The sequence below is a fragment of the Triticum urartu genome, chromosome 5A, assembly GCF_056163025.1.
Source record: "Triticum urartu cultivar PI428250 chromosome 5A, HENAU_Tu73, whole genome shotgun sequence".
NCBI lineage: Eukaryota > Viridiplantae > Streptophyta > Magnoliopsida > Poales > Poaceae > Triticum > Triticum urartu.
The window spans coordinates 648,332,642-648,358,318 of record NC_141877.1 but is presented as its reverse complement, the minus strand read 5'-3'; the positions used below and the strand labels follow the sequence as shown (position 1 = coordinate 648,358,318).

General features: G+C 44.5%; 1 protein-coding gene and 1 pseudogene across 1 annotated transcript; one reads left to right on the top strand and one right to left on the bottom strand.

Moving 5' to 3' along the window:
* Window positions 1-22,580: 22,580 nt before the first annotated feature.
* LOC125506362 (SKP1-like protein 1) lies at window positions 22,581-25,269 on the bottom strand. Its single transcript, XM_048671191.2, has 2 exons — window positions 24,923-25,269; window positions 22,581-22,754 (listed from the first exon to the last, which is right to left on the bottom strand). The coding sequence occupies exons 1-2, from the start codon at window positions 25,217-25,219 to the stop codon at window positions 22,581-22,583; spliced, it is 471 nt and encodes a 156-aa protein (XP_048527148.1). The 5' UTR covers window positions 25,220-25,269.
* On the top strand, window positions 23,499-24,254 carry LOC147973751 (uncharacterized; annotated as a pseudogene).
* Window positions 25,270-25,677: the final 408 nt, after the last annotated feature.

Below are 25,677 nucleotides of genomic sequence, written 5' to 3'. Positions count from 1 at the left end.
AGTAAAGAGACTTGCCGGTAACGAGATTGAACTAGGTATTGGATACCAACGATCGAATCTCGGGCAAGTAACATACCGATGACAAAGGGAACAACGTATGTTGTTATGCGGTCTGACCGATAAAGATCTTCGTAGAATATGTAGGAGCCAATATGGGCATCCAGGTCCCGCTATTGGTTATTGACCGGAGACGTGTCTCGGTCATGTCTACATTGTTCTCAAACCCGTAGGGTCCGCACGCTTAAGGTTACGATGATAGTTATATTATGAGTTTATGCATTTTGATGTACCGAAGGTTGTTCGGAGTCCCGGATGTGATCAAGGACATGACGAGGAGTCTCGAAATGGTCGAGACATAAATATTGATATATTGGAAGCCTATGTTTGGATATCGGAAGTGTTCCGGGTGAAATCGGGATTTTACCGGAGTACCGGGGAGGTTACCGGAACCCCCCGGGGAGCTATATGGGCCTTAGTGGGGCTTTGTGGAAAAGATAAGGGGCTGCCCTAGATGGGCTGCGCGCCACCCTCCCTCCCCTAGTCCTATTAGGACAAGGAGAGGTGGCCGCCCCCCCCTCTCTCTTTTCCCCCTCCGCGAATCCTATTCCAACTAGGATTGGGGGGGGGGGGGGAATCCTACTCCCAGAGGGAGTAGGACTCTCCTAGCGCGCCAAGCTTGGCCGGCCAGCCTCCCCCCTCTAGTCCTTTATATACTGAGGCAGAGGCACCCCAGAAACACACAAGTTGATCCACGTGATCTATTCCTTAGCCGTGTGCGGTGCCCCCAGCCACCATATTCCTCGATAATACTGTAGCGGAGTTTAGGCGAAGCCCTGCGGCTGTAGTACATCAAGATCATCACCACGCCGTCGTGCTGACGGAACTCTTCCCCGACACTTTGCTGGATCGGAGTCCGGGGATTGTCATCGAGCTGAACGTGTGCTCGAACTCGGAGGTGCCATAGTTTCGGTACTTGATCGGTTGGATCGTGAAGACGTACGACTACTTCCTCTACGTTGCGTCAACGCTTCCGCAGTCGGTCTACGTGGGTACGTAGACAACACTCTCCCCTCTCGTTGCTATGCATCACATGATCTTGCGTGTGCGTAGGAATTTTTTTGAAATTACTACGTTCCCCAACAGTGGCATCCGAGCCTAGGTTTTATGTGTTGATGTTATATGCACGAGTAGAACACAAGTGAGTTGTGGGCGATATAAGTCATACTGCCTACCAGCATGTCATACTTTGGTTCGGCGGCATTGTTGGACGAGACGACCCGGACCAACATTACGCGTACGCTTACGCTTGACCGGTTTCCCCGACGTGCTTTGCACATAGGTGGCTTGCGGGCGACTGTCTCTCCAACTTTAGTTGAACCGAGTATGGCTACGCCCGGTCCTTGCGAAGGTTAAAACAGAGTCTATTTGACAAACTATCGTTGTGGTTTTGATGCGTAGGTGAGATTGGTTCTTGCTTAAGCCCGTAGCAGCCACGTAAAACTTGCAACAACAAAGTAGAGGACGTCTAACTTGTTTTTGCAGGGCATGTTGTGATGTGATATGGTCAAGGCATGATGCTGAATTTTATTGTATGAGATGATCATGTTTTGTAACCGAGTTATCGGCAACTGGCAGGAGCCATATGGTTGTCGTTTTATTGTATGCAATGCAATCGCGATGTAATGCTTTACTTTTATCACTAAGCGGTAGCGATAGTCATAGAAGCATAAACTTGGCGAGACGACAACGATGCTACGATGGAGATCAAGGTGTCACGCCGGTGACGATGGTGATCACGACGGTGCTTCGGAGATGGAGATCACAAGCACGAGATGATGATGGCCATATCATATCACTTATATTGATTGCATGTGATGTTTATCCTTTTATGCATCTTATCTTGCTTTGATTGACGGTAGCATTATAAGATGATCTCTCACTAAATTATCAAGAAGTGTTCTCCCTGAGTATGCACCGTTGCGAAAGTTCTTATTGCTGAGACACCACGTGATGATCGGGTGTGATAGGTTCTATGTTCAAATACAACGGGTGCAAAACAGTTGCACACGCGGAATACTCAGGTTATACTTGACGAGCCAAGCATATACAGATATGGCCTCGGAACACGGAGACCGAAAGGTCGAGCGTGAATCATATAGTAGATATGATCAACATAACGATGTTCACCATTGAAAACTACTCCATCTCACGTGATGATCGGTTAGGGTTTAGTTGATTTGGATCACGTAATCACTTAGAGGATTAGAGGGATGTCTATCTAAGTGGGAGTTCTTAAGTAATATGATTAATTGAACTTAAATTTATCATGAACTTAGTCCTGGTAGTATTTTGCAAATTATGTTGTAGATCAATAGCTCGCATTGTTGCTTCCCTGTGTTTATTTTGATATGTTCCTAGAGAAAATTGTGCTGAAAGATGTTAGTAGCAACGATGCGGATTGGATCCGTGATCTGAGGTTTATCCTCATTGCTGCACAGAAGAATTATGTCCTTGATGCACCGCTAGGTGACGGACCTATTGCAGGAGCAGATGCAGACGTTATGAATGTTTGGCTAGCTCAATATGATGACTACTTGATAGTTTAGTGCACCATGCTTAATGGCTTAGAATCGGGACTTCAAAGACGTTTTGAACGTCATGGACCATATGAGATGTTCCAGGAGTTGAAGTTAATATTTCAAGCAAATACCCGAGTTGAGAGATATGTAGTCTCCAACAAGTTCTATAGCTAAAAGATGGAGGAGAATCGCTCAACTAGTGAGCATATGCTCAGATTGTCTGAGTACTACAATCGCTTGAATCAAGTGGGAGTTAATCTTCCAGATAAGATAGTGATTGACAGAATTCTCTAGTCACCATCACCAAGTTAGTAGAACTTCGTGATGAACTATGATATGCAAGGGATAATGGAAACGATTCCCAAGCTCTTCGTAATGCGGAAATTGACGAAGGTAGAAATCGAGAAAAACATCAAGTGTTGATGGTAGACAAGACCACTAGTTTCAAGAAAAGGGGCAGAGGGAAGAAGGGGAACTTCAAGAAGAACAACAAGCAAGTTGCTGCTCAAGTGAAGAAGCCCAAGTCTGGTCCTAAGCCTGAGACTAAGTGTTTCTACTGCAAAGGGACTGGTCACTGGAAGCGGAACTACCCCAAGTGATTGGCAGATAAGAAGGATGGCAAAGTGAACATAAGTATATTTGATATACATGTTATTGATGTGTACTTTACTAGTGTTTATAGCAACCCCTCAGTATTTGATAATAGTTCAGTTGCTAAGATTAGTAACTCGAAACGGGAGTTGCAGAATAAACAAAGACTAGTTAAGGGTGAAGTGACGATTGATATGATCATCATCGCACACTCCCTATACTTTCGGGATTAGTGTTGAACCTGAATAAGTGTTATTTGGTGTTTGCGTTAAGCATGAATATGATTTGATCATGTTTATTGTAATACGGTTATTCATTTAAGTAAGAGAACAAATTGTTGTTCTGTTTACATGAATAAAACCTTATATGGTTACACACCCAATGAAAATAGTTCGTTGGATCTCGATCATAGTGATACACATAATCATAATATTGAAACCAAAATATGCAAAGTTAATAATGATAGTGCAACTTATTTGTAGCACTGCCGTTTAGGTCATATTGGTGTAAAGCGCATGAAGAAACTCCATGCTGATGGGCTTTTGGAATCACTTGATTATGAATCACTTGATGCTTGCGAACCATGCCTCATGGGCAAGATGACTAAGACTCCGTTCTCCGGAGCGAGCAACTGACTTATTGGAAATAATACATACTGATGTATGCGGTCCGATGAGTGTTAAGGCTCACGGCAAGTATCGTTATTTTCTGAACTTCACAGATGATTTGAGCAGATATGGGTATATCTACTTGATGAAACATAAGTCTGAAACATTTGAAAAGTTCAAAGAATTTCAGAGTGAAGTGGAAAATCATCGTGACAAGAAAATAAAGTTTCTACGATCTGATCGCGGAGACAAATATTTGAGTTATGAGTTTGGTCTTCAATTAAAACAATGTGGAATAGTTTCACAAACTCATGCCACATGGAACACCACAGCATAATGGTGTCTCCGAACGTCATAACCGTACTTTATTGGATATAGTGCAATCTATGATGTCTCTTACCGATCTACCACTATCGTTTTGGGGTTATGCATTAGAGACAGCTGCATTCACGTTAAAAGGGCACCATCTAAATCTGTTGAGACGACACCGTATGAACTATGGTTTGGCAAGAAACCAAAGTTGTCGTTTCTTAAAGTTTGGGGTTGCGATGCTTATATGAAAAAGTTTCATCCTGATAAGCTCAAACTCAAATCGGAGAAGTGCGTCTTCATAGGATACCCAAAAGAAAAGGTTGGGTACACCTTCTATCATAGATCCGAAGGCAAGATATTCGTTGCTAAGAATGGATCCTTTCCAGAGAAGGAGTTTCTCTCGAAAGAAGTGAGTGGGAGGAAAGTAGAACTTGATAAGGTAATTGTACCTTCTCCCTTATTGGAAAGTAGTTAATCACAGAAATCTGTTCCTGTGGCTACTACACCAATTAGTGAGGAAGCTAATGATGATGATCATGTAACTTCAGATCAAGTTACTACCGAATCTCGTAGGTAAACCAGAGTGAGATCCGCACCAGAGTGGTACGGTAATCCTGTTCTGGAGGTCATGATACTTGACCATGACGAACCTACGAACTATGAAGAAGCGATGGTGAGCCCAGATTCCGCAAAATGGCTTGAGGCCATGAAATCTGAGATGGGATCCATGTATGAGAACAAAGTATGGACTTTGGTTGACTTGCCCGATGATCGGCAAGCAATTGAGAATAAATGGATCTTCAAGAGGAAGACGGACGCTGATAGTAGTGTTACTATCTACAAAGCTAGAATTGTCGCAAAAGGTTTTCGACAAGTTCAAGGTGTTGAATACAATGAGAGTTTCTCACTCGTATCTATGCTTAAGTCTGTCCGAATCATGTTAGCAATTGCCGCATTTTATGAAATCTGGCAAATGGATAAACAAAACTACATTCCTTAATAGATTTATTAAAGAAGAGTTGTATATGATACAACCAGAAGGTTTTGTCAATCCTAAAGGTGCTAACAAAATATGCAAGCTCCAGCGATCCATCTATGGACTGGTGCAAGCATCTCGGAGTTGGAATATACGCTTTGATAAGTTGATCAAAGCATATAGTTTTATACAGACTTGCGATGAAGCCTGTATTTACAAGAAAGTGAGTGGGAGCACTACAACATTTCTGATAAGTATATGTGAATGACATATTGTTGATCGGAAATAATGTAGAATTATTCTGCAAAGCATAAAGGAGTGTTTGAAAGGTATTTATCAAAGAAAGACCTCGGTAAAGCTGCTTACATATTGAGCATCAAGATCTATAGAGATAGATCAAGACGCTTGATAAGTTTTTTCAATGAGTACATACCTTGACAAGATTTTGAAGTAAGTTCAAAATGGAACAGTCAAAGAAAGAGTTCTTGCCTGTGTTGCAAGGTGTGAAATTGAGTAATACTCAAAGCCCGACCACGGCAGAAGATAGAAATAGAATGAAAGTCATTCCCTATGCCTCAACCATAGGTTCTATAAAGTATGCCATGCTGTGTACCAGATCTATTGTATACCCTACACTGTGTTAAGCAAGGGAGTACAATAGTGACCTAAGAGTAGATCACTGGACAGCGGTCAAAATTATCCTTAGTGGAATAAGGAAATATTTCTCAATTATGGAGGTGACAAAAAGGTTCGTCGTAAAAAGTTACGTCGATGCAAGTTTGACACAGATCTGGATGACTCTAAGTCTCGATCTAGATACATATTGAAAGTGGGAGCAATAAGCTAGAGTAGCTCCGTGCAGAGCATTGTTGACATAGAAATTTGCAAAATACTTACGGATCTGAATGTGACAGACCCGTTGACTAAAATTATCTCACAAGCAAAACATGATCACACCTTAGTACTCTTTGGGTGTTAGTCACATACCAATGTGAACTAGATTACTGACTCTAGTAAACCCTTTGGGTATTGATCACATATAGATGTGAACTATGGGTGTTAATCACATGGTGATGTGAACTATTGCTGTTAAATCACATGGCGATGTGAACTAGATTATTGAATCTAGTGCAAGTGGGAGACTGAAGGAAATATGCCCTAGAGGCAATAATAAAGTTATTATTTATTTCCTTATATCATGATAAATGTTTATTATTCATGCTAGAATTGTATTAACCGGAAATATAATACTTGTGTGAATACATAGACAAACAAAGTGTCACTAGTATGCCTCTACTTGACTAGCTCGTTAATCAAAGATGGTTATGTTTCCTAACCATAAACAAAAGAGTTGTTATTTGATTAACGGGATCACATCATTAGGAGAATGATGTGATTGACATGACCCATTCCATTAGCTTAGCACCCGATCGTTTAGTATGTTGCTATTGCTTTCTTCATGACTTATACATGTTCCTATAACTATGAGATTATGCAACTCCTGTTTACCGGAGGAACACTTTGGGTGCTACCAAACGTCACAACGTAACTGGGTGATTATAAAGGAGTACTACAGGTGTCTCCAAAGGTACATGTTGGGTTGGCGTATTTCGAGATTAGGTTTTGTCACTCCGATTGTCGGAGAGGTATCTCTGGGCCCTCTCGGTAATGCACATCACTTAAGCCTTGCAAGCATTGCAACTAATGAGTTAGCTGCGGGATGATGTATTACAGAATGAGTAAAGAGACTTGCCGGTAACGAGATTGAACTAGGTATTGGATACCAACGATCGAATCTCGGGCAAGTAACATACCGATGACAAAGGGAACAACGTATGTTGTTATGCGGTCTGACCGATAAAGATCTTCGTAGAATATGTAGGAGCCAATATGGGCATCCAGGTCCCACTATTGGTTATTGACCGGAGACGTGTCTCGATCATGTCTACATTGTTCTCGAACCCGTAGGGTCCGCACGCTTAAGGTTATGATGACAGTTATATTATGAGTTTATGCATTTTGATGTACCGAAGGTTGTTCGGAGTCCCGGATGTGATCACGGACATGACGAGGAGTCTCGAAATGGTCGAGACATAAAGATTGATATATTGGAAGCCTATGTTTGGATATCGGAAGTGTTCCGAGTGAAATTGGGATTTTACCGGAGTACTGGGGAGGTTACCGGAACCCCCCGGGGAGCTATATGGGCCTTAGTGGGCCTTAGTGGAAAAGAGAAGGGGCTGCCCTAGATGGGCTGCGCGCCACCCTCCCTCCCCTAGTCCTATTAGGACAAGGAGAGGTGGCCGGCCCCCCCTCTCTCTTTTCCCCCTCCGCGAATCCTATTCCAACTAGGATTGGGGGGGAATCCTACTCCCAGAGGGAGTAGGACTCTCCTGGCGCGCCAAGCTTGGCCGGCCAGCCTCCCCCCTCTAGTCCTTTATATACTGAGGCAGAGGCACCCCAGAAACACACAAGTTGATCCACGTGATCTATTCCTTAGCCGTGTGCGGTGCCCCCAGCCACCATATTCCTCGATAATACTGTAGCGGAGTTTAGGCGAAGCCCTGCTGCTGTAGTACATCAAGATCGTCACCACGCCGTCGTGCTGACGGAACTCTTCCCCGACACTTTGCTGGATCGGAGTCCGGGGATCGTCATCGAGCTGAACGTGTGCTCGAACTCGGAGGTGCCGTAGTTTCGGTACTTGATCGGTTGGATCGTGAAGACGTACGACTACTTCCTCTACGTTGCGTCAACGCTTCCGCAGTTGGTCTGCGTGGGTACGTAGACAACACTCTCCCCTCTCGTTGCTATGCATCACATGATCTTGCGTGTGCGTAGGAAATTTTTTGAAATTACTACGAAACCCAACAGGATCCCTGCTGTAGGGTGTTGCAATACGTTCATGATTCGCTTATAGTGGGTTGCGTGAGTGACTAAAACACAAACCCGAGTAAGGGGGTTGTTGCGTATGGGATAAAGAGCACATGATGCTTTAATGCTATGGTTGGGTTTTACCTTAATGATCTTTAGTAGTTGCGGATGCTTGCTAGAGTTCCAATCAGAAGTACATATGATCCAACTAGAGAAAGTATGTTAGCTTATGCCTCTCCCCCATATAAAATTGCAATAATGATTACCGGTCTAGTTATCGATTGCCTAGGGACAAATAACTTTCTCGTAACAACAAGCTCTTTACTAAAACTAACATAGTTGTGTCTTTACCTAAATAGACCCTACTTTTTATTTACATAATCTTTATTATCTTGCAAACCTATCCAACAACACCTACAAAGTACCTCTAGTTTCATACTTGTTCCAGGTAAAGCGAACGTCAAGCGTGCGTAGAGTTGTATCGGTGGTCGATAGAACTTGAGGGAATATTTGTTCTGCCTTTAGCTCCTCGTTGGGTTCGACACTCTTACTTATCAAAAACTGTTGCGATCCCCTATACTTGTGGGTTATCAAGACCTTTTTCTGGCGCCGTTGCCGAGGAGCAATAGCGTGGGGTGAATATTCTCGTGTGCGCTTGTTTGCTTTATCACTAAGTAATTTTTATTTGTTGTTCTTAGTTGTTCTCTATCTTTAGTTATGGATATGGAACACGAAATACCAAAAAAATTAGGTGTACTTGCTACTCATGGAGATGAGGAACCTCCTAATACCCTCGATGCTCGTTATGTGACAGAAATTATGTACTACTTTGATAATACTGAGAAAACCCCATTCAATCTGGTAATGGGAGTAACGTTGGATCAACGTGAATACTTTAGGTATTATCCCTTGACACAAAAAGGGAACGTATTATGGGATCAAATTTATATATTGAAGTGGTATGCTCGGCAAGTATGCTTGAGTTATGATTATACTTGTTGCTCTAGGATGAAGGCTCCACACCTTCCCTTTTCATGCAAATTTAATGATAATGAAACCTTAGCTTCTTATGCTAATGGTATATATGATTACTATGATGTGGAACAAATAGAAGAATTTGTTGCTTTTAAGGGTGCTTATGAAATTGAATCTTTGTTTGAAAAGTATGAAGCTTTTGATGATGATGTTTATAGGCCTGAAAATTTAGCTATCCTAAATTATTGCTATGATAATTATGAATATAATTCCTATATTAATGTGCTTATTGAGAAAGTCTCCGCTGTCCAAGAAGAGACTAATATTTTGCAGGAATCTATGAAAGAAGAAGTTGATGAAACTGTGAGCACATTGGGTGAAAAAGATGAGGAGGAGAGCGAAGAACAAAAGGAGGAAGAGCAGATTGATCACCCGTTCCCACATTCTAATGAGAGTAACTCTTCAACTCATACATTGTTTAATTCCCCTTCATTCTTATCGAAGGATGAATGCTATGATAATTGTTATGATCCTATTGATTCTTTTGAAATATCCATTTTTGATGATGTTTGCTATGCTTGTGGCCAAGGTGCCAATATGAATTATGCTTATGGAGATGAACTTGCTATAGTTCCTTATGTTAAACATGAAATTGTTGCTATTGCACCCACGCATGATAGTCCTATTATCTTTTTGAATTCTCCCAACTACACTATATCGGAGAAGTTTGCCCTTATTAAGGATTATATTGATGGGTTGCGTTTTACTATTACACATGATGATTTTGATAGATATAATATGCATGTGCTTGCTGCTCCTACTTGCAATTATTATGAGAGAGGAACTATATCTCCACCTCTCTATGTTTCCCACATGATAAAATTGCAAGAAACTGTTTATACTATGCATTGGCCTTTACTATGTGTGCATGAATTGTTCTTTTATGACATGCCGATGCATAGGAAGAGAGTTAGACTTCGTCATTACATGATATATGTTGCTTTGTGCTCACTACTAAATTACAAATCATTGCTAATTAAAATTGGCTTTGATATACCCTGGGATCCGGGTGGATTCACTACTTGAGCACTATATGCCTAGCTTAATGGATTTAAAGAAAGCGCTGCCACGGAGACAACCCGAAAGTTTTAGAGAGTGGTTTATTTCTGTTGTGTGCTTTTATAAAGTTTAAAAACAAAAAAATAAAGAGGGGAACCCAAAACTTTTTCAAAAAGGAAAGTGAAAGTGAGAGAGACAAGCATTGTTGAAGTGGGGGAGCTCCTTGAACTTTGTTCATGCTCACGGAAACTTTGTGAATCTTGATTACAGAAAATTTTCAATAAAAATAATTATCCCCTTGTACAATCCCATTGTATTATAAAAATAATGTGCCAAGGTTTGCCTTTAGGGTGTTTACTTTGCTTGTTGGTTTGTACGGTGCAGGACAGAAACTTTGCCTATAGTGTGCGATTTTACATTTTTTACTGGAATGTCAAATGGTTCTGATTCTTTTTGCACTGTCTTTCTATACAAATTGTTTATTTTTTCTAATTTTGGTAGAATTTTTCAAGTATCAGAAGTATGGTGAATGTTCAGATTATTACAGACTGTTCTGTTTTAGACAGATTCTGTTTTTGATGCATAGTTTGCTTGTGTTGATGAAACTATCGATTCATATCAGTGGATTAAGCCATGAAAAAGTTATATTACAGTAGACACAATGAAAAAACAAAATATGAATTGGTTTGCAACAGTACTTAGAGTAGTGATTTGCTTTATTATACTAACGGATCTTACCGAGTTTTCTGTTGAAGTTTTGTGTGGATGAAGTGTTCGATGATCGAGAAGGTCTCGATGTGAGAAGAAGGAAGAGAGGCAACAGCTCAAGCTTGGGGACGCCCGAGGCACCCCAAGTAAATATTCAAGGATACTCAAGTGTCTAAGCTTGGGGATGCCCCGGAAGGCATCCCCTCTTTCTTCAACAAGTATCGGTGTGTTTTCGGATTCGTTTCGTTCATGCGATATGTGCAATCTTGGAGCGTCTTTTGCATTTAGTTTTCATCTTTCTTTTATGCACCATGCTGGTATGAGATAGTCCTTGGTTGATTTATAGAATGCTCTATGCACTTCACTTATATCTTTTGAGTATGGCTCTATAGAATGCTTCATGTGCTTCACTTATATCATTTGAAGTTTGGATTGCCTGTTTCCCTTTACATAGAAAACCGCCATTTGTAGAATGCTCTTTTCCTTCACTTATATTTGTTAGAGCATGGGCATATCTTTTGTAGAAAGAATTAAACTCTCTTGCTTCACTTATATCTATTTAGAGAGATGACAGGAATTGGTCATTCACATGGTTAGTCATAAAATCCTACATAAAACTTGTAGATCACTGAATATGATATGTTTGATTCCTTGCAATAGTTTTGCAATATAAAGATGGTGATATTAGAGTCATGCTAGTGGGTAGTTGTGGATTAGTTGAACTACTTGTGTTGAGGTTTGTGATTCCCGTAGTATGCACGTATGGTGAACCGTTATGCAACAAAGTCGGAGCATGAGGTATTTATTGATTGTCTTCCTTATGAGTGGCGGTCGGGGACGAGCGATGGTCTTTTCCTACCAATCTATCCCCCTAGGGGCATGCGTAGTAGTACTTTGCTTCGAGGGCTAATAAACTTTTGCAATAAGTATGTGAGTTCTTTATGACTAATATTGAGTCCATGGATTATACGCACTCTCACCCTTCCATCATTGCTAGCCTCTTCGGTACCGTGCATTGCCCTTTCTCACCTCGAGAGTTGGTGCAAACTTCGCCTGTGCATCCAAACCCTATGATTGATACGCTCTGTCACACATAAACCTCCTTATATCTTCCTCAAAACAGCAACCATACCTACCTATTATGGCACTTCCATAGCCATTCCGAGATATATTGCCATGCAACTTCCATCATCATCATATACATGACTTGAGCATTTATTGTCATATTGCTTTGCATGATCATAAGATAGCTAGCATGATGTTTTCATGGCTTGTCCGTTTTTTGATGTCATTGCTATGCTAGATCATTGCACATCCCGGTACACCGCCGGAGGCATTCATATAGAGTCATACCTTTGTTCTAGCATCGAGTTGTAATATTGAGTTGCAAGTAAATAAAAGTGCAATGATCATCATTAATAGAGCGTTGCCCCAAAAAAGGCCAAAAAAGGAAAGGTCAAATAAAAAAGGAAGGAAAAAAAAGGCTAAATAATAAATAAATAAGGAGCAATGTTACTATCCTTTTACCACACTTGTGCTTCAAAGTAGCACCATGTTCTTCATATAGAGAGTCTCTTGAGTTATCACTTTCATATACTAGTGGGAATTTTCATTATAGAACTGGGCTTGTATATTACGATGATGGGCTTCCTCAAATGCCCGAGGCCTTCATGAGCAAGCAAGTTGGATGCACACCCACTTAGTTTCAGTTTGAGCTTTCATACACTTATAGCTCTAGTGCATCCGTTGCATGGAAATCCCTACTCCTCACCTTGACATCAATTGATGGGCATCTCCATAGCCCGTTGATTAGCCGCGTCGATGTGAGACTTTCTCCCTTTTTGTCTTCTCCACACAACCTCCACCATCATATTCTATTCCACCTATAGTGTTATGTCCATGGCTCATGCTCATGTATTGCGTGAGGGTTGAAAAAGCTGAAGCGTGTTAAAAAGTATGAACCAATTGCTCGGCTTGTCATCGGGGTTGTGCATGATGTGAATATTTTGTGTACTGAAGATGGAGCATAGACAGACTATATGATTTTGCAGGGATAACTTTCTTTGGCCATGTTATTTTGAAAAGACGTGATTGCTTTATTAGTAGGCTTGAAGTATTATTGTTTTTATGTCAAATGATAGACTATTGCTTTGAATCACTCGTATCTTAATATTCATGCCATGATTAGATATGTGATCAAGATTATGCTAGGTAGCATTCCACATCAAAAATTATCTTTTTTATCATTTACCTACTCGAGGACGAGCAGGAATTAAGCTTGGGGGTGCTGATACGTCTCCGTCGTATCTATAATTTTTTATTGTTCCATGCCAATATTCTACAACTTTCATATACTTTTGGCAACTTTTTATATTATTTTTGGGACTAACATATTGATCCAGTGCCTAGTGTCATTTCCTGTTTGTTGCATGTTTTATGTTTCGTAGAATATCCATACCAAACGGAGTCCAAACGGGATAAAAACGGATGGAGCTTATTTTTGGAATATTTGGAAAATCTGGGAGAAAGATCAACGCGAAACAGTGTCCGAGGTGGGCACGAGGCAGGGGGCGCGCCCCTGACCCTCGTGGTCCACCCGTAAGGTGGTTGATGCCCTTCTTCGGTCACAAGAAAGCTAATTTTTGGTAAAAAAAATCACGGCGAATGTTTCGGTCCAATCGGAGTTACGGATCTCCATATATATACGAAACGGTGAAAGGGCAGAAATACTGAACACAGAAACAGAGAGAGACAAAGAGATGGATCCAATCTCGGAGGGGCTCTCGCCCCTCCCATGCCATGGAGGCCATGGACCAGAGAGGAAACCCTTCTCCCATCTAGGGAGGAGGTCAAGGAAGAAGAAGGAGGAGGGGGGCTCTCTCCCCCTCTCTTCCGGTGGCACCGGAGTGCCACCGGGGGCCATCATCATCACCGCAATCTTCACCAACAATTTCACCGCCATCATCACCAACTCTTCCCCCCTCTATGCAGCGGTGTAACCTCTCTTTCCCGCTGTAATCTCTACTTAAACATGGTGCTCAACGCTATATATTATTTCCAATTGATGTATGGCTATCCTATGATGTTTGAGTAGATCTGTTTTGTCCTATGGGCTATTTGATGATCAAGATTGGTTTGAGTTGCATGTTTTATTATTGGTGGTGTCCTATGGTGCTCTCCGTGTCGCGCAAGCGTGAGGGATCCCCGTTGTAGGGTGTTGCAAGACGTTCATGATTCGCTTATAGTGGGTTGCGTGAGTGACTAAAACACAAACCCGAGTAAGGGGGTTGTTGCGTATGGGATAAAGAGGACTTGATGCTTTAATGCTATGGTTGGGTTTTGCCTTAATGATCTTTAGTAGTTGCGGATGCTTGCTAGAGTTCCAATCATAAGTGCATATGATCCAAGTAGAGAAAGTATGTTAGCTTATGCCTCTCCCCCATATAAAATTGCAATAATGATTACCGGTCTAGTTATCGATTGCCTAGGGACAAATAACTTTCTCGTAACAACAAGCTCTTTACTAAAACTAACTTAGTTGTGTCTTTACCTAAACAGCCCCTACTTTTTATTTACATAATCTTTATTATCTTGCAAACCTATCCAACAACACCTATAAAGTACCTCTAGTTTCATACTTGTTCTAGGTAAAGCGAACGTCAAGCATGCGTAGAGTTGTATCGGTGGTAGATAGAACTTGAGGGAATATTTGTTCTGCCTTTAGCTCCTCGTTGGGTTCGACACTCTTACTTATCGAAAACTATTGCGATCCCCTATACTTGTGGGTTATCATCATCATCATTAGCTTCCTCACTAATTGGTGTAGTATCACAGGAACAGATTTCTGTGATGAACTACTTTCCAATAAGGGAGCAGGTACAGTTACCTCATCCAGTTCTTCTTTTCTCCCGCTCACTTCTTTCAAGAGAAACTCCTTCTCTAGAAAGGATCCATTCTCAGCAATGAATGTCTTGCCTTCGGATCTGTGATAGAAGGTGTACCCAGCATTTTCTTTTGGGTATCCTATGAAGATGCACTTCTCCGGTTTGGGTTTGAGCTTATCAGGTTGAAACTTTTTCACATAAGCATTGCAACCTCAAACTTTAAGAAACGACAGCTTAGGTTTCTTGCCAAACCATAGATCATACGGTGTCGTCTCAACGGATTTAGATGGTGCCCTATTTAATGTGAATGTAGCTGTCTCTAATGCATAACCCCAAAACGATAGTGGTAAATCGGTAAGAGACATCATAGATCGCACCATATCTAATAAAGTACGGTTACGACGTTCAGACACACCATTACACTGTGGTGTTCCAGGTGGCGTGAGTAGTGAAACTATTTCACATTGTTTTAACTGAAGGCCAAAACTCGTAACTCAAATATTTTACTTATGCGATCATATCGTATATACTTTTATTTTTGTTACGATGATTCTCCACTTCACTCTGAAATTCTTTGAACTTTTGAAATGTTTCAGACTTGTATTTCATCAAGTAGATATACTCATATCTTCTCAAATCATCTGTGAAGATCGGAAAATAATGATACCTGCCGCGAGCCTCAATATTCACCGGACCACATACATCAGTATGTATGATTTCCAACAAATATGTTGCTCGCTCCATTGTTCCGGAGAACGGAGTCTTAGTCATCTTTCCCATGAGGCATGGTTCGCAAGCATCAACTGATTCATAATCAAGTGATTCTAAAAGCCCATCAGCATGGATTTTCTTCATGCGCTTTACACCAATATGACCTAAACGGCAGCGCCACAAATAAGTTGCACTATCATTATTAACTTTGCATCTTTTGGCTTCAATATTATGAAAATGTGTATCACCACGATCGAGATCCAACAAACCATTTTCATTGGGTGTATGACCATAGAAGGTTTGATTCATGTAAACAGAACAACAATTATTCTCTAACTTACATGAATAACCGTATTGCAATAAACATGATCCAATCATATTCATGCTCAACGCAAACACCAAATAACATTTATTTTAGGTTTAACACTAATTCCGAAAGTATAGGGAGTGTGCGATGATGATCATATCAATGTTGGAACCATTTCCAATACACATCGTCACTTCACCCTTAACTAGTCTCTTGTTCATTCTCCAACTCCTGTATCGAGTTACTATTCTTAGCAACTGAACTAGTATCAAATACTGAGGGGTTGCTATAAACACTAGTAAAGTACACATCAATAACATGTATATCAAATATACCTATGTTCACTTTGCTATCCTTCTTATCCGCCAATTAGTTGGGGTAGTTCCGCTTCCAGTGACCAGTCCCTTTGCAGTAGAAGCACTCAGTTTCAGGCTTGGATCCAGACTTGGGTTTTTTCACTTGAGCAGCAACTTGCTTGCCGTTCTTCTTGAAGTTCCCCTTTCTTCCCTTTGTCCCTTTACTTGAAACTAGTGGTTTTGTTTACCATCAACACTTGATTCTTTTCTTGATTTCTACCTTCGTCGATTTCAGCATCACGAAGAGCTTGGGAACCGTTTCTGTTATCCCTTGCACATTATAGTTCATCACGAAGTTCTACTAACTTGGTGATGGTGACTAGAGAATTCTGTCAATCACTATTTTATCTAGAAGCCACTTGATTCAAGCGATTGTAGTACCCAGACAATCTGAGCACATGCTCACTGCTTGAGCTATTCTCCTCCATCTTTTAGCTATAGAACTTGTTGGAGACTTCATATCTCTCAACTCGGGTATTTGCTTGAAATATTAACTTCAACTCCTGGAACATCTCATATGGTCCATGACGTTCAAAACGTCTTTGAAGTCCCAATTCTAAGCCGTTTAAGCATGGTGCACTAAACTATCAAGTAGTCATCACATTGAGCTAGCCAAACATTCATAACATCTGCATCTGCTCCTGCAATAGGTTTGTCACCTAGCGGTGCATCAAGGACATAATTCTTCTGTGCAGCAATGAGGATAAACCTCAGATCACGGATCCAATCCGCATCATTGCTACTAACATCTTTCAACTTAGTTTTCTCTAGGAACATATCAAAAATAAAACAGGGGAGCTAAACGCGAACTATTGATCTACAACATAGACATGCTAATACTACTAGGACTAAGTTCATGATAAATTTAAGTTCAATTAATCATATTACTTAAGAGCTCCCACTTAGATAGACATCCCTCTAATCCTCTAAGTGATCACGTGATCCATATCTACTAAACCATGTCCGATCATCACGTGAGATGGAGTAGTTTCAATGGTGAACATCACTATGTTGATCATATCTACTATATGATTCATGCTCGATCTTTCGGTCTCAGTGTTCCGAGGCCATATATGTTATATGCTAGGCTCGTCAAGTTTAACCTGAGTATTCCGCGTGTGCAACTGTTTTGCACCCGTTGTATTTGAACGTAGAGCCTATCACAACCGATCATCACGTGGTGTCTCAGCACGAAGAACTTTCGCAACGGTGCATACTCAGGGAGAACACTTGTACCTTGATAATTAGTGAGAGATCATCTTATAAAGCTACCGTCGAACTAAGCAAAATAAGATGTATAAAATATAAACATCACATGCAATCAAAATATGTGACATGATATGGCCATCATCATCTTGTGCCTTTGATCTCCATCTCCAAAGCATAGTCATGATTTCCATCGTCACCGGCATGACACCATGATCTCCATCATCTTGATCTATATCAATGTGTCGTCACATGGTCCTCTCGCCAACTATTTCTCTTGCAACTATTGCTATCGCATAGCGATAAAGTAAAGCAATTATTTGGCGCTTGCATCTTATGCAATAAAGAAACAACCATAAGGCTTCTGCCAGTTGCCGATAACTTCAACAAAACATGATCATCTTATACAACAACTTATATCTCATCACGTCTTGACCATATCACATCACAACATTCCCTGCAAAAACAAGTTAGACGTCCTCTACTTTGTTGTTGCAAGTTTTACGTGGCTGCTACGGGCTGAGCAAGAACCGTTCTTACCTACGCATCAAAACCACAACGATAGTTCGTCAAGTTAGCGTTGTTTTAACCTTCTCAAGGACCGGGCGTAGCCACACTCGGTTCAACAAAAGTTGGAGAAACTGACACCCGCAGCCACCTATGTGCAAAGCACGTCGGTAGAACCAGTCTCGCGTAAGCGTACGCCTAATGTCGGTCCGGGCCACTTCATCCAATAATACCGTCGAACCAAAGTGTGAAATGCTGGTAAGCAGTATGACTTGTATCATCCACAACTCACTTGTGTTCTACTCGTGCATATAACATGTACGCATAAAACCTGGCTCGGATGCCACTGTTGGGGAACGTAGTAATTTTAAAAAAATTCCTACGCACACACAGGATCATGGTGATGCATAGCAACGAGAGGGGAGAGTGTTGTCTACGTACCCTCGTAGACCGAAAGCGGAAGCGTTATATCAACGCGGTTGATATAGTCGTACGTCTTCACGATCCGACCAATCCAAGTACCGAAAGCACGGCACCTCCGAGTTCTTCACACGTTCAGCTCGGTGACGTCCTCGCCTTCTCGATCCAGCAAGAGGGGCGAAGTAGTAGATGAGTTCCGGCAGCACGACGGCGTGGTGACGGTGTTGGTGAAGAACAATCTCCGCAGGGCTTCGCCTAAGCACTACGAAAACTATGACGGAGGATAAACTAGAGGGGACGGGGTAGCCGACACACGGCTTGGTGTTTCTTGATCTGTCTTGGGTGCTAGCCCTACCCCTCTATTTATATGTTGAGCCTTGGGGTCAAAACTTGGAGTAAAAGCCTCCACAAAGTCGGTTTCACCCGAAAGGCAAGAGTCCTTCTCGGACTCCAGGGCCAGACGCCAGGGTTCCCGGCGTCTGGACCCAGACGCCAGGGACCCTGGCGTCTGGCCCCTGGACTCCGCAAAACTTTCTTTTGCACTTTCCAAAAACCTTGTGGGCTTTCCTCTTTGGCCCAAATAAAGTGTTCTCGTACCCAAACATTTCGGGAAACATCCGGAACCCCTTCCGGTGAATTCCGGAACCCTTCCGGGGTCCAAACACTATTATCCCATATATCAATCTTTATCTCCGGACCATTCCGGAGTTCCTTGTTATGTCCGTGATCTTTATCCAGAACTCCGAACATCATTCGGTCACCAACATACATAACTCATAGTACTATATCGTCAATGAACGTTAAGCGTGCGGACCCTACAGGTTCGAGAACTATGTAGACATGACCGAGACACCTCTCTGGTCAATAACCAATAGCGGGACCTGGATGCCCATATTGGCTCCTACATATTCTACGAAGATCTTTATCGGTCAGACCACATAACAACATTCGTTGTTCCCTTTGTCATCGGTATTTTACTTGCCCAAGATTCGATCGTCGGTATCTCAATACCTAGTTCAATCTCGTTACCGGCAAGTCTCTTTACTCGTTCCGTAATACATCATCCCGCAACTAACTCATTAGTTGCAAGGCTTATAGTGATGTGCATTACCGAGTGGGCCCAGAGATACCTCTCGGACAATCGAAGTGACAAATCCTAATCTCGAAATACGCCAACCCAACAAGTACCTTCGGAGACACCTGTAGAGCACCTTTATAATCACCCAGTTACGTTGTGATGTTTGGTGGCACACAAAGTGTTCCTCCGGTAAACGGGAGTTGCATAATCTCATAGTCATAGGAACATGTATAAGTCATGAAGAAAGCAATAGCAACAAACTAAACGATCAAGTGCTAAACTAACGGAATGGGTCAAGTCAATCACATCATTTTCCTAATGATGTGATCCCGTTAATCAAATGACAACTCATGTCTATGGTTTGGAGACTTAACCATCTTTGATCAACAAGCTAGTCAAGTAGAGGCATACTAGTGACACTCTGTTTGTCTATGTATTCACACATGTATTATGTTTCCGGTTAATACAATTCTAGCATGAATAATAAACATTTATCATGAAATAAGGAAATAAATAATAACTTTATTATTGCCTCTAGGGCATAATTCCTTCAAACGGTCGGGTTGAACGCATCCTCCGCACTCTTAACGATTGTGTCTGTACCCTCTTATTCCATGCTTACATGCCTCCCCGTTTCTGGCCCGATGCTCTTGCTACTGCCACCCTTCTCATTAACCTTCGTCCGTGTCGCACCCGCTGGAATTTTACACCACATCACCTTCTCTTTGGGTGCCCACCTTTATATGACGGTCTTCGTATCTTCGGATGTCTTTGTTATCCTAGTACCATCGCCACCTCTTCTCATAAACTTGCTCCTCGTTCCCTCCCGTGTGTCTTCCTCGGTTACCCGGCTAACACAAGGGCTATAGGTGCTATGATCCGGTCTCTCACCGTGTCATCACCTCCCGGCATGTTTATTTTGACGAGTGTTCTTTTCCGTTTAAACAGGAACAACAGGCGGCTTCTCCTTCCGCGCCCGGCCCCTCCTTGGCCGACACTGTCCGCCCCGGCTCGTTGCCGCGGCATGGGGCGCCCCCTGGCCGTACGGTGTTACGGCTTCCGCCCGCCAGCTCTCTGGCTGCGCCTTCTTCGCCAGCCTCGCTGGTCTCACCGGCGTCTTCACCGACCTCGCCGGCGTCAACACCGACCTCGCCGGCCTCTGCGGGCTCGCCCGCCGCTGCCCCGACCTCCCCGGCTTCTGCGGACGCCTCGCCGGCCTCGCCAGCTGCTGCCACCGCTTCGCCGGCCTCTGCAGTGGCGGCCTCGCCAGCTCCTTCGTCGGGCTCCACGGCCACCCGCCTGGTCGCGCCGGCCTCTGCCGGGGCATCTTCGCCCGGACCGCCTTCGGCTTCTCCCCCGATGGCCGCTGCCCCTCCTGGAGACGGGTCCACCGGGGCCGCCGTGGTTCAACCACTCGCCGGCCCCGTTACTCGGTCCCGCATGGGTGTCTTCCGCCCGAGTTCTCGGTACTCCGTGGAGGAGTATACCTATGTGGCTTCGACGTCCACGCCATCACCGTCGCCTCTGCCGACCTCTGCCCGTACCGCGCTTCAAGACCCTCTGTGGTTTGCCACGATGAAGGAGGAATTTGACGCGTTGCAGCGTAATCACACTTGGCAGCTTGCCCCGTGTCCCCCTCATGCCAACATCATTACCGGGAAGTGACTTTTCAAGCACAAGTTTCATCCTGATGGCACCCTCAACCGCCACAAGGCGCGTTGGGTTGTTCGTGGCTTTCGTCAGCGCGCCGGTGTCGACTTCACCGACACCTTTGCCCCGGTGGTCAAACCCTGGACGATTCGAACTGTTCTTCAGCTTGCAGTGTCCCGCTCTTGGCCTGTGCATCAGATGGACGTCTCTAATGCTTTTCTTCATGGTCATCTTGAGGAACAAGTGTTCTGTCAGCAGCCCACGGGATTCGTCGATGAGTCTTCTCCGAATCATGTGTGCCTGCTTTCTCGGTCCTTATATGGGCTTAAGCAGGCTCCTCGTGCGTGGTACCAGCGCATCGTAGCGTTTCTTCATCAGCTTGGATTCCGCTCCACTCGCTCTGATGCTTCACTATTTGTTTACCACCAGGGTGATGCCACTGCTTTTCTGCTGCTCTATGTCGACGATATCATCTTTACGGCATGCTCTACGGCTCTTCTTCGACAGCTCACTGATCGTCTTCGTGCTGAGTTCGCCATCAAGGACTTAGGTCCTCTGCACTATTTCCTCATGATTGAGGTTATTCGCCGAGCAGATGGTTTCTTTCTTCATCAGCGGAAGTATGCTCATGAGCTTCTGGATCGTGCCGGGATGCTTAACTGCAAACTGGCTGCCACGCCTGTCGACACGAAGGCCAAGCTCTCTGCCACAGATGGTTCTCCCGCTTTAGATGCTCCGTTCTACCGGTCGATTGTTGGTGCTCTTCAGTACCTCACTCTTACCCGCCCAGAGCTTCAGTACGTTGTGCAGCAGGTGTGCCTCCATATGCATGCTCCTCGTGATGCTCACTGGACCGCGGTCAAGCGCATTCTTTGCTATATCCGAGGCACTTTGGATCTCGGGTTGTCTCTTCAGGCGTCGACCTCTTTGGACTTGATTGCCTACTCTGACGCTAACTGGGCTGGCTGCCCTGATACACGACGCTCGACATCCGGCTATTGTGTCTATCTTGGGCCATCACTCGTCTCCAGGTCGTCCAAGCGGCAACCCATTGTCTCCCGCTCCAGCGCTGAAGCGGAGTATCGTGCGGTTGCCAACGTCGTTGCTGAGTGTTCCTGGCTTCGTCAGCTTCTACATGAGCTCTTGTCTCCGGTTGACAAGGCCACGATTGTCTACTGTGACAACATCTCCGCGGTCTACCTCTCCGCCAACCCGGTTCATCATCGACGCACCAAGCACATTGAGATTGATATCCATTTTGTTCAGGAACACGTAGGTCTTGGTCATGTACGCGTGTTACATGTCCCTACCTCTCAACAGTTTGCTGACATCATGACCAAGGGCTTGTCTACTGCGTCCTTTGAGGAGTTCCGTTCCAGTCTTTGCGTCGACCTTGATGCCGCTTCGACTGCGGGGGGTGTTAAGATATAGATATAGTATGTATATTTCTTATACAACAAGCCCTCCTCCTTCCATGTATAGTTGAGGACGTGACTCCCCTATGTACTTGTATGATCAATAATATCGTGAGTTGCATAATATTCTACAATCTTTATGCTAAGCGTGCTTGTAAGCTCATGGTCACCGACATCTGGATAGCATTTGTACCTTCGTTTCTCATATGGATAGAATTTATTCACTGTGTCTGACGCGCCTTGTGCTTCCCTATATATACTTTGTTCCGATTATGAATGCACATTCACGTAGCCATGAAACCCCACGTTGATTTGCTTTAAAGTGTGAGAAAGCGCATATGATAGAGAGCCAAAACATAGTACTCTAATTGAATGCCCACGAGTTCTCCCTGCGGACCTCCTGCTCCTCATCCTTGGTGTAGTCGTTGACGATGTTGAACTTCTTGCGGATCTCCTCGAGGGTCCTGCCGCTGATCTGGTCCGCCACCGCCTTGCACGTCAGGTCGAGCAGGCTCTGCATGTCGAGGAAATTGGCAGCCTGCATGCATGTGTTAGCTTTTTAATCTTGATCATGTATCTTCATGTTTATTTCAGTCTTGCATGTAGTAGTTGCAGGTAGAAAAATGTGTGTGTACGGAGGTACGTGTGATACGTACGAGTCAGTAGTTTCAGATAGGAGAAGCATGCATGGAGAAAGTCCGAGCTGCCGCGTGAAGCTGGCTAGCTTGTCGTGTGAGACGATGGTGCATGATGGTCTCAAGCCAACGGCCTGCACAAGTTGAAGCCGATGGATGGGTGAGTCCGTTGTGACCTTGAGAAAAGGTCCGTAGTTAGATAAGGTCAATTCTTGTTAGCTGCATGTGTGCGTGTGCTGTTAGTGGCCTGGGTTAGTGCATGCGTGGGCTGGTTAGTGGGCAAGTGTAGTGCCCGGTCTGCGTGCGTGAGTACTACTTAAGGGCTGTAAAGCATATTTGTTTTGGTACAAGAAGAAATATAGAGGGGAAAACGTCGGCTGTGTGACACAGTACGGCACCAAAATTCCTTGTGTTCTTGTGTGTGTTGTGTGAAACAACCAAGAGAGAAGAGGGCTGAGAGAGTCGGCTCCAACATTTGGTATCAGCGCTAGGTGATGACGAAGACGATGCCGCGTGACTCTTCAGCGAGTGGAGCGTTGGTGCCGAGCGACTCGGCGGCGATGGCGGCTGCCGCGACGGCGGCGACGACGGCGGTGGGGAAGCTCCCATTCCCGCTGCTCACGAGGACGAACTACGCTGCGTGGGTGATGAGGATGAAATACCTCTTGCGCGCCAATGGCGTGTGGGGCGCCGTTGATCATGGGGCCTCATCGGAGGTCGACAAGGACAAGGAGGAGATGGCCATGACAATCATCTCCTAGTCCATCGACGACTCGACGCTGCTGCGAGTTGCGGAGAAGGAGACCGCAGCCGATGTGTGGGCGGCGCTACGCTCCATGCATGTGGGCGTCGAGCGCGTCCGAGAGGCGAGGGTTCAATCCTTGCGCTCGGAATTTGATGGCCTCAAGATGGGTGATGCGGAGTCCGTGGATGACTTCGCGGCGAGGTTCACGACGCTCGTGGGGCGCATTCGTGAGCTTGGTGATGCGATGGAGGAGAAGTACGTCGTGAAGAAGCTGCTCCGATCCGTCTCCAACAAGTTCATCCACGCTGCATCATCGATTGCATTGTTCGGCGACACCAACAAGATGGCCATGGAGGAGGCCATTGGTTCACTTAAGGCACATGAGGAGCTCGTGAAGAAGAGCAACTCCTCATGGCGAGAGGGCATGACTCATCGCGAGGACGCGGCCATGGTGGCCGTGGCCATGGCCGCCGACATGGCCGTGGTGGAGGGCGCAGAGACAAGAGTGAGGTACAATGCTATAACTGTGATGACTTTGGGCATTTTGCCTGGGAGTGTTCGGAGAAGAAGAAGGACAACGAGGAGAAGGCACTGCTCGGTGTCGAGGATGAGCCAGCTCTTCTCTGAAGCTGCGTCACAAGTAAAGGATCAAGATTAGGGAGGAGATTGTTAGCTTTTTAATCTTGACCATGTATCTTCATGTTTATTTCAGTCTTGCATGTAGTAGTTGCAGGTAGAAAAATGTGTGTGTACGGAGGTACGTGTGATACGTACGAGTCAGTAGTTTCAGATAGTAGAAGCATGCATGGAGAAAGTCCGAGCTGCCGCGTGAAGCTGGCTAGCTTGCCGTGTGAGACGATGGTGCATGATGGTCTCAAGCCAACGGCCTGCACAAGTTGAAGCCGATGGATGGGTGAGTCCGTTGTGACCTTGAGAAAAGGTCCGTAGTTAGATAAGGTCAATTCTTGTTAGCTGCATGTGTGCGTGTGCTGTTAGTGGCCTGGGTTAGTGCATGCGTGGGCTGGTTAGTGGGCAAGTGTAGTGCCCGGTCTGCGTGCGTGAGTACTACTTAAGGGCTGTAAAGCATATTTGTTTTGGTACAAGAAGAAATATAGAGAGGGGAAAACGTCGGCTGTGTGACACAGTACGGCACCAAAATTCCTTGTGTTCTTGTGTGTGTTGCGTGAAACAAGCAAGAGAGAAGAGGGCTGAGAGAGTCGGCTCCAAAAGCATGAACGTACATCGGGGGTTCCAGATCAATTGATCTACTAGCAGCTAGTTAACTAGTAGATCGAATCGAAGGGAGAGATCGTGTGGGCTGCTTACGAGGAGGAGGTCGAAGAGGGTGTCCTGATCGACATGGACGAAGGAGTCGTCGAACCGCCTGAGGGGGTCGTCGGCGCCGGGGCAGGACGAGGTGACGCCGACGGGGTCGGAGAAGTGCCTGTTGACGTAGTCGAGGATGCGGGAGAGGATGCGGCCGGTCACGTTGGGGAGCGGGATCACGTCGACGGCGACGTCGTCCTCTAGCATGCCCTTGATCATCACCGACGCCGCGCCGATGGTCTCCTCCGCCACCTCGAACTCCTCGCCGTCGGAGCTGCGGAGACGAACCATCTTCATATCGATCGATGGATCTCGGGGGTTTGGGGTGGGTTTTGCGTGGCGATATGATCGAGTCGATCCGGTGGAATGGATGCGGCGGATGCCGCCACGGATGGTATTTATAGGCTAGCAGGGCGACGATGTCGGCGCCGCCGACTCCAGATGGGAATTGTTGTCAATCAAGTTCCGTGAAAATCTGGAGGCGGTGCATGCATGCATACCTAGTCAAAGACGTTTTTTCTTCTTCTAAACAAATGGCAAACTTTAGGTCGTGATTATCATGCTTAGGATCTCCTTCAAAACTGTGGACTCATCCGGACCAGAGCCGGCCATACAACTTGCCCGGAGGTGGTGCATGCATGCATAATAACTAATTCCTAAAACCTAAAAAGTGCTCGCTGGCTAATTCCTAAAACCTAAAAAGTGCCCGCTGGCTCGTTTGTCTTACAGAGCACACGCGCTCGTGCGCCGTCCGA

Coding starts and splice junctions, on each gene's coding strand:
- LOC125506362 (XM_048671191.2), bottom strand. CDS start 25,219: ATGAAGATGGTTCGTCTCCGCAGCTCCGACGGCGAGGAGTTCGAGGTG. Junction 22,755..24,922: donor CCCTCTTCGACCTCCTCCTC/GTAAGCAGCCCA, acceptor ACATGCATGCAG/GCTGCCAATTTCCTCGACAT.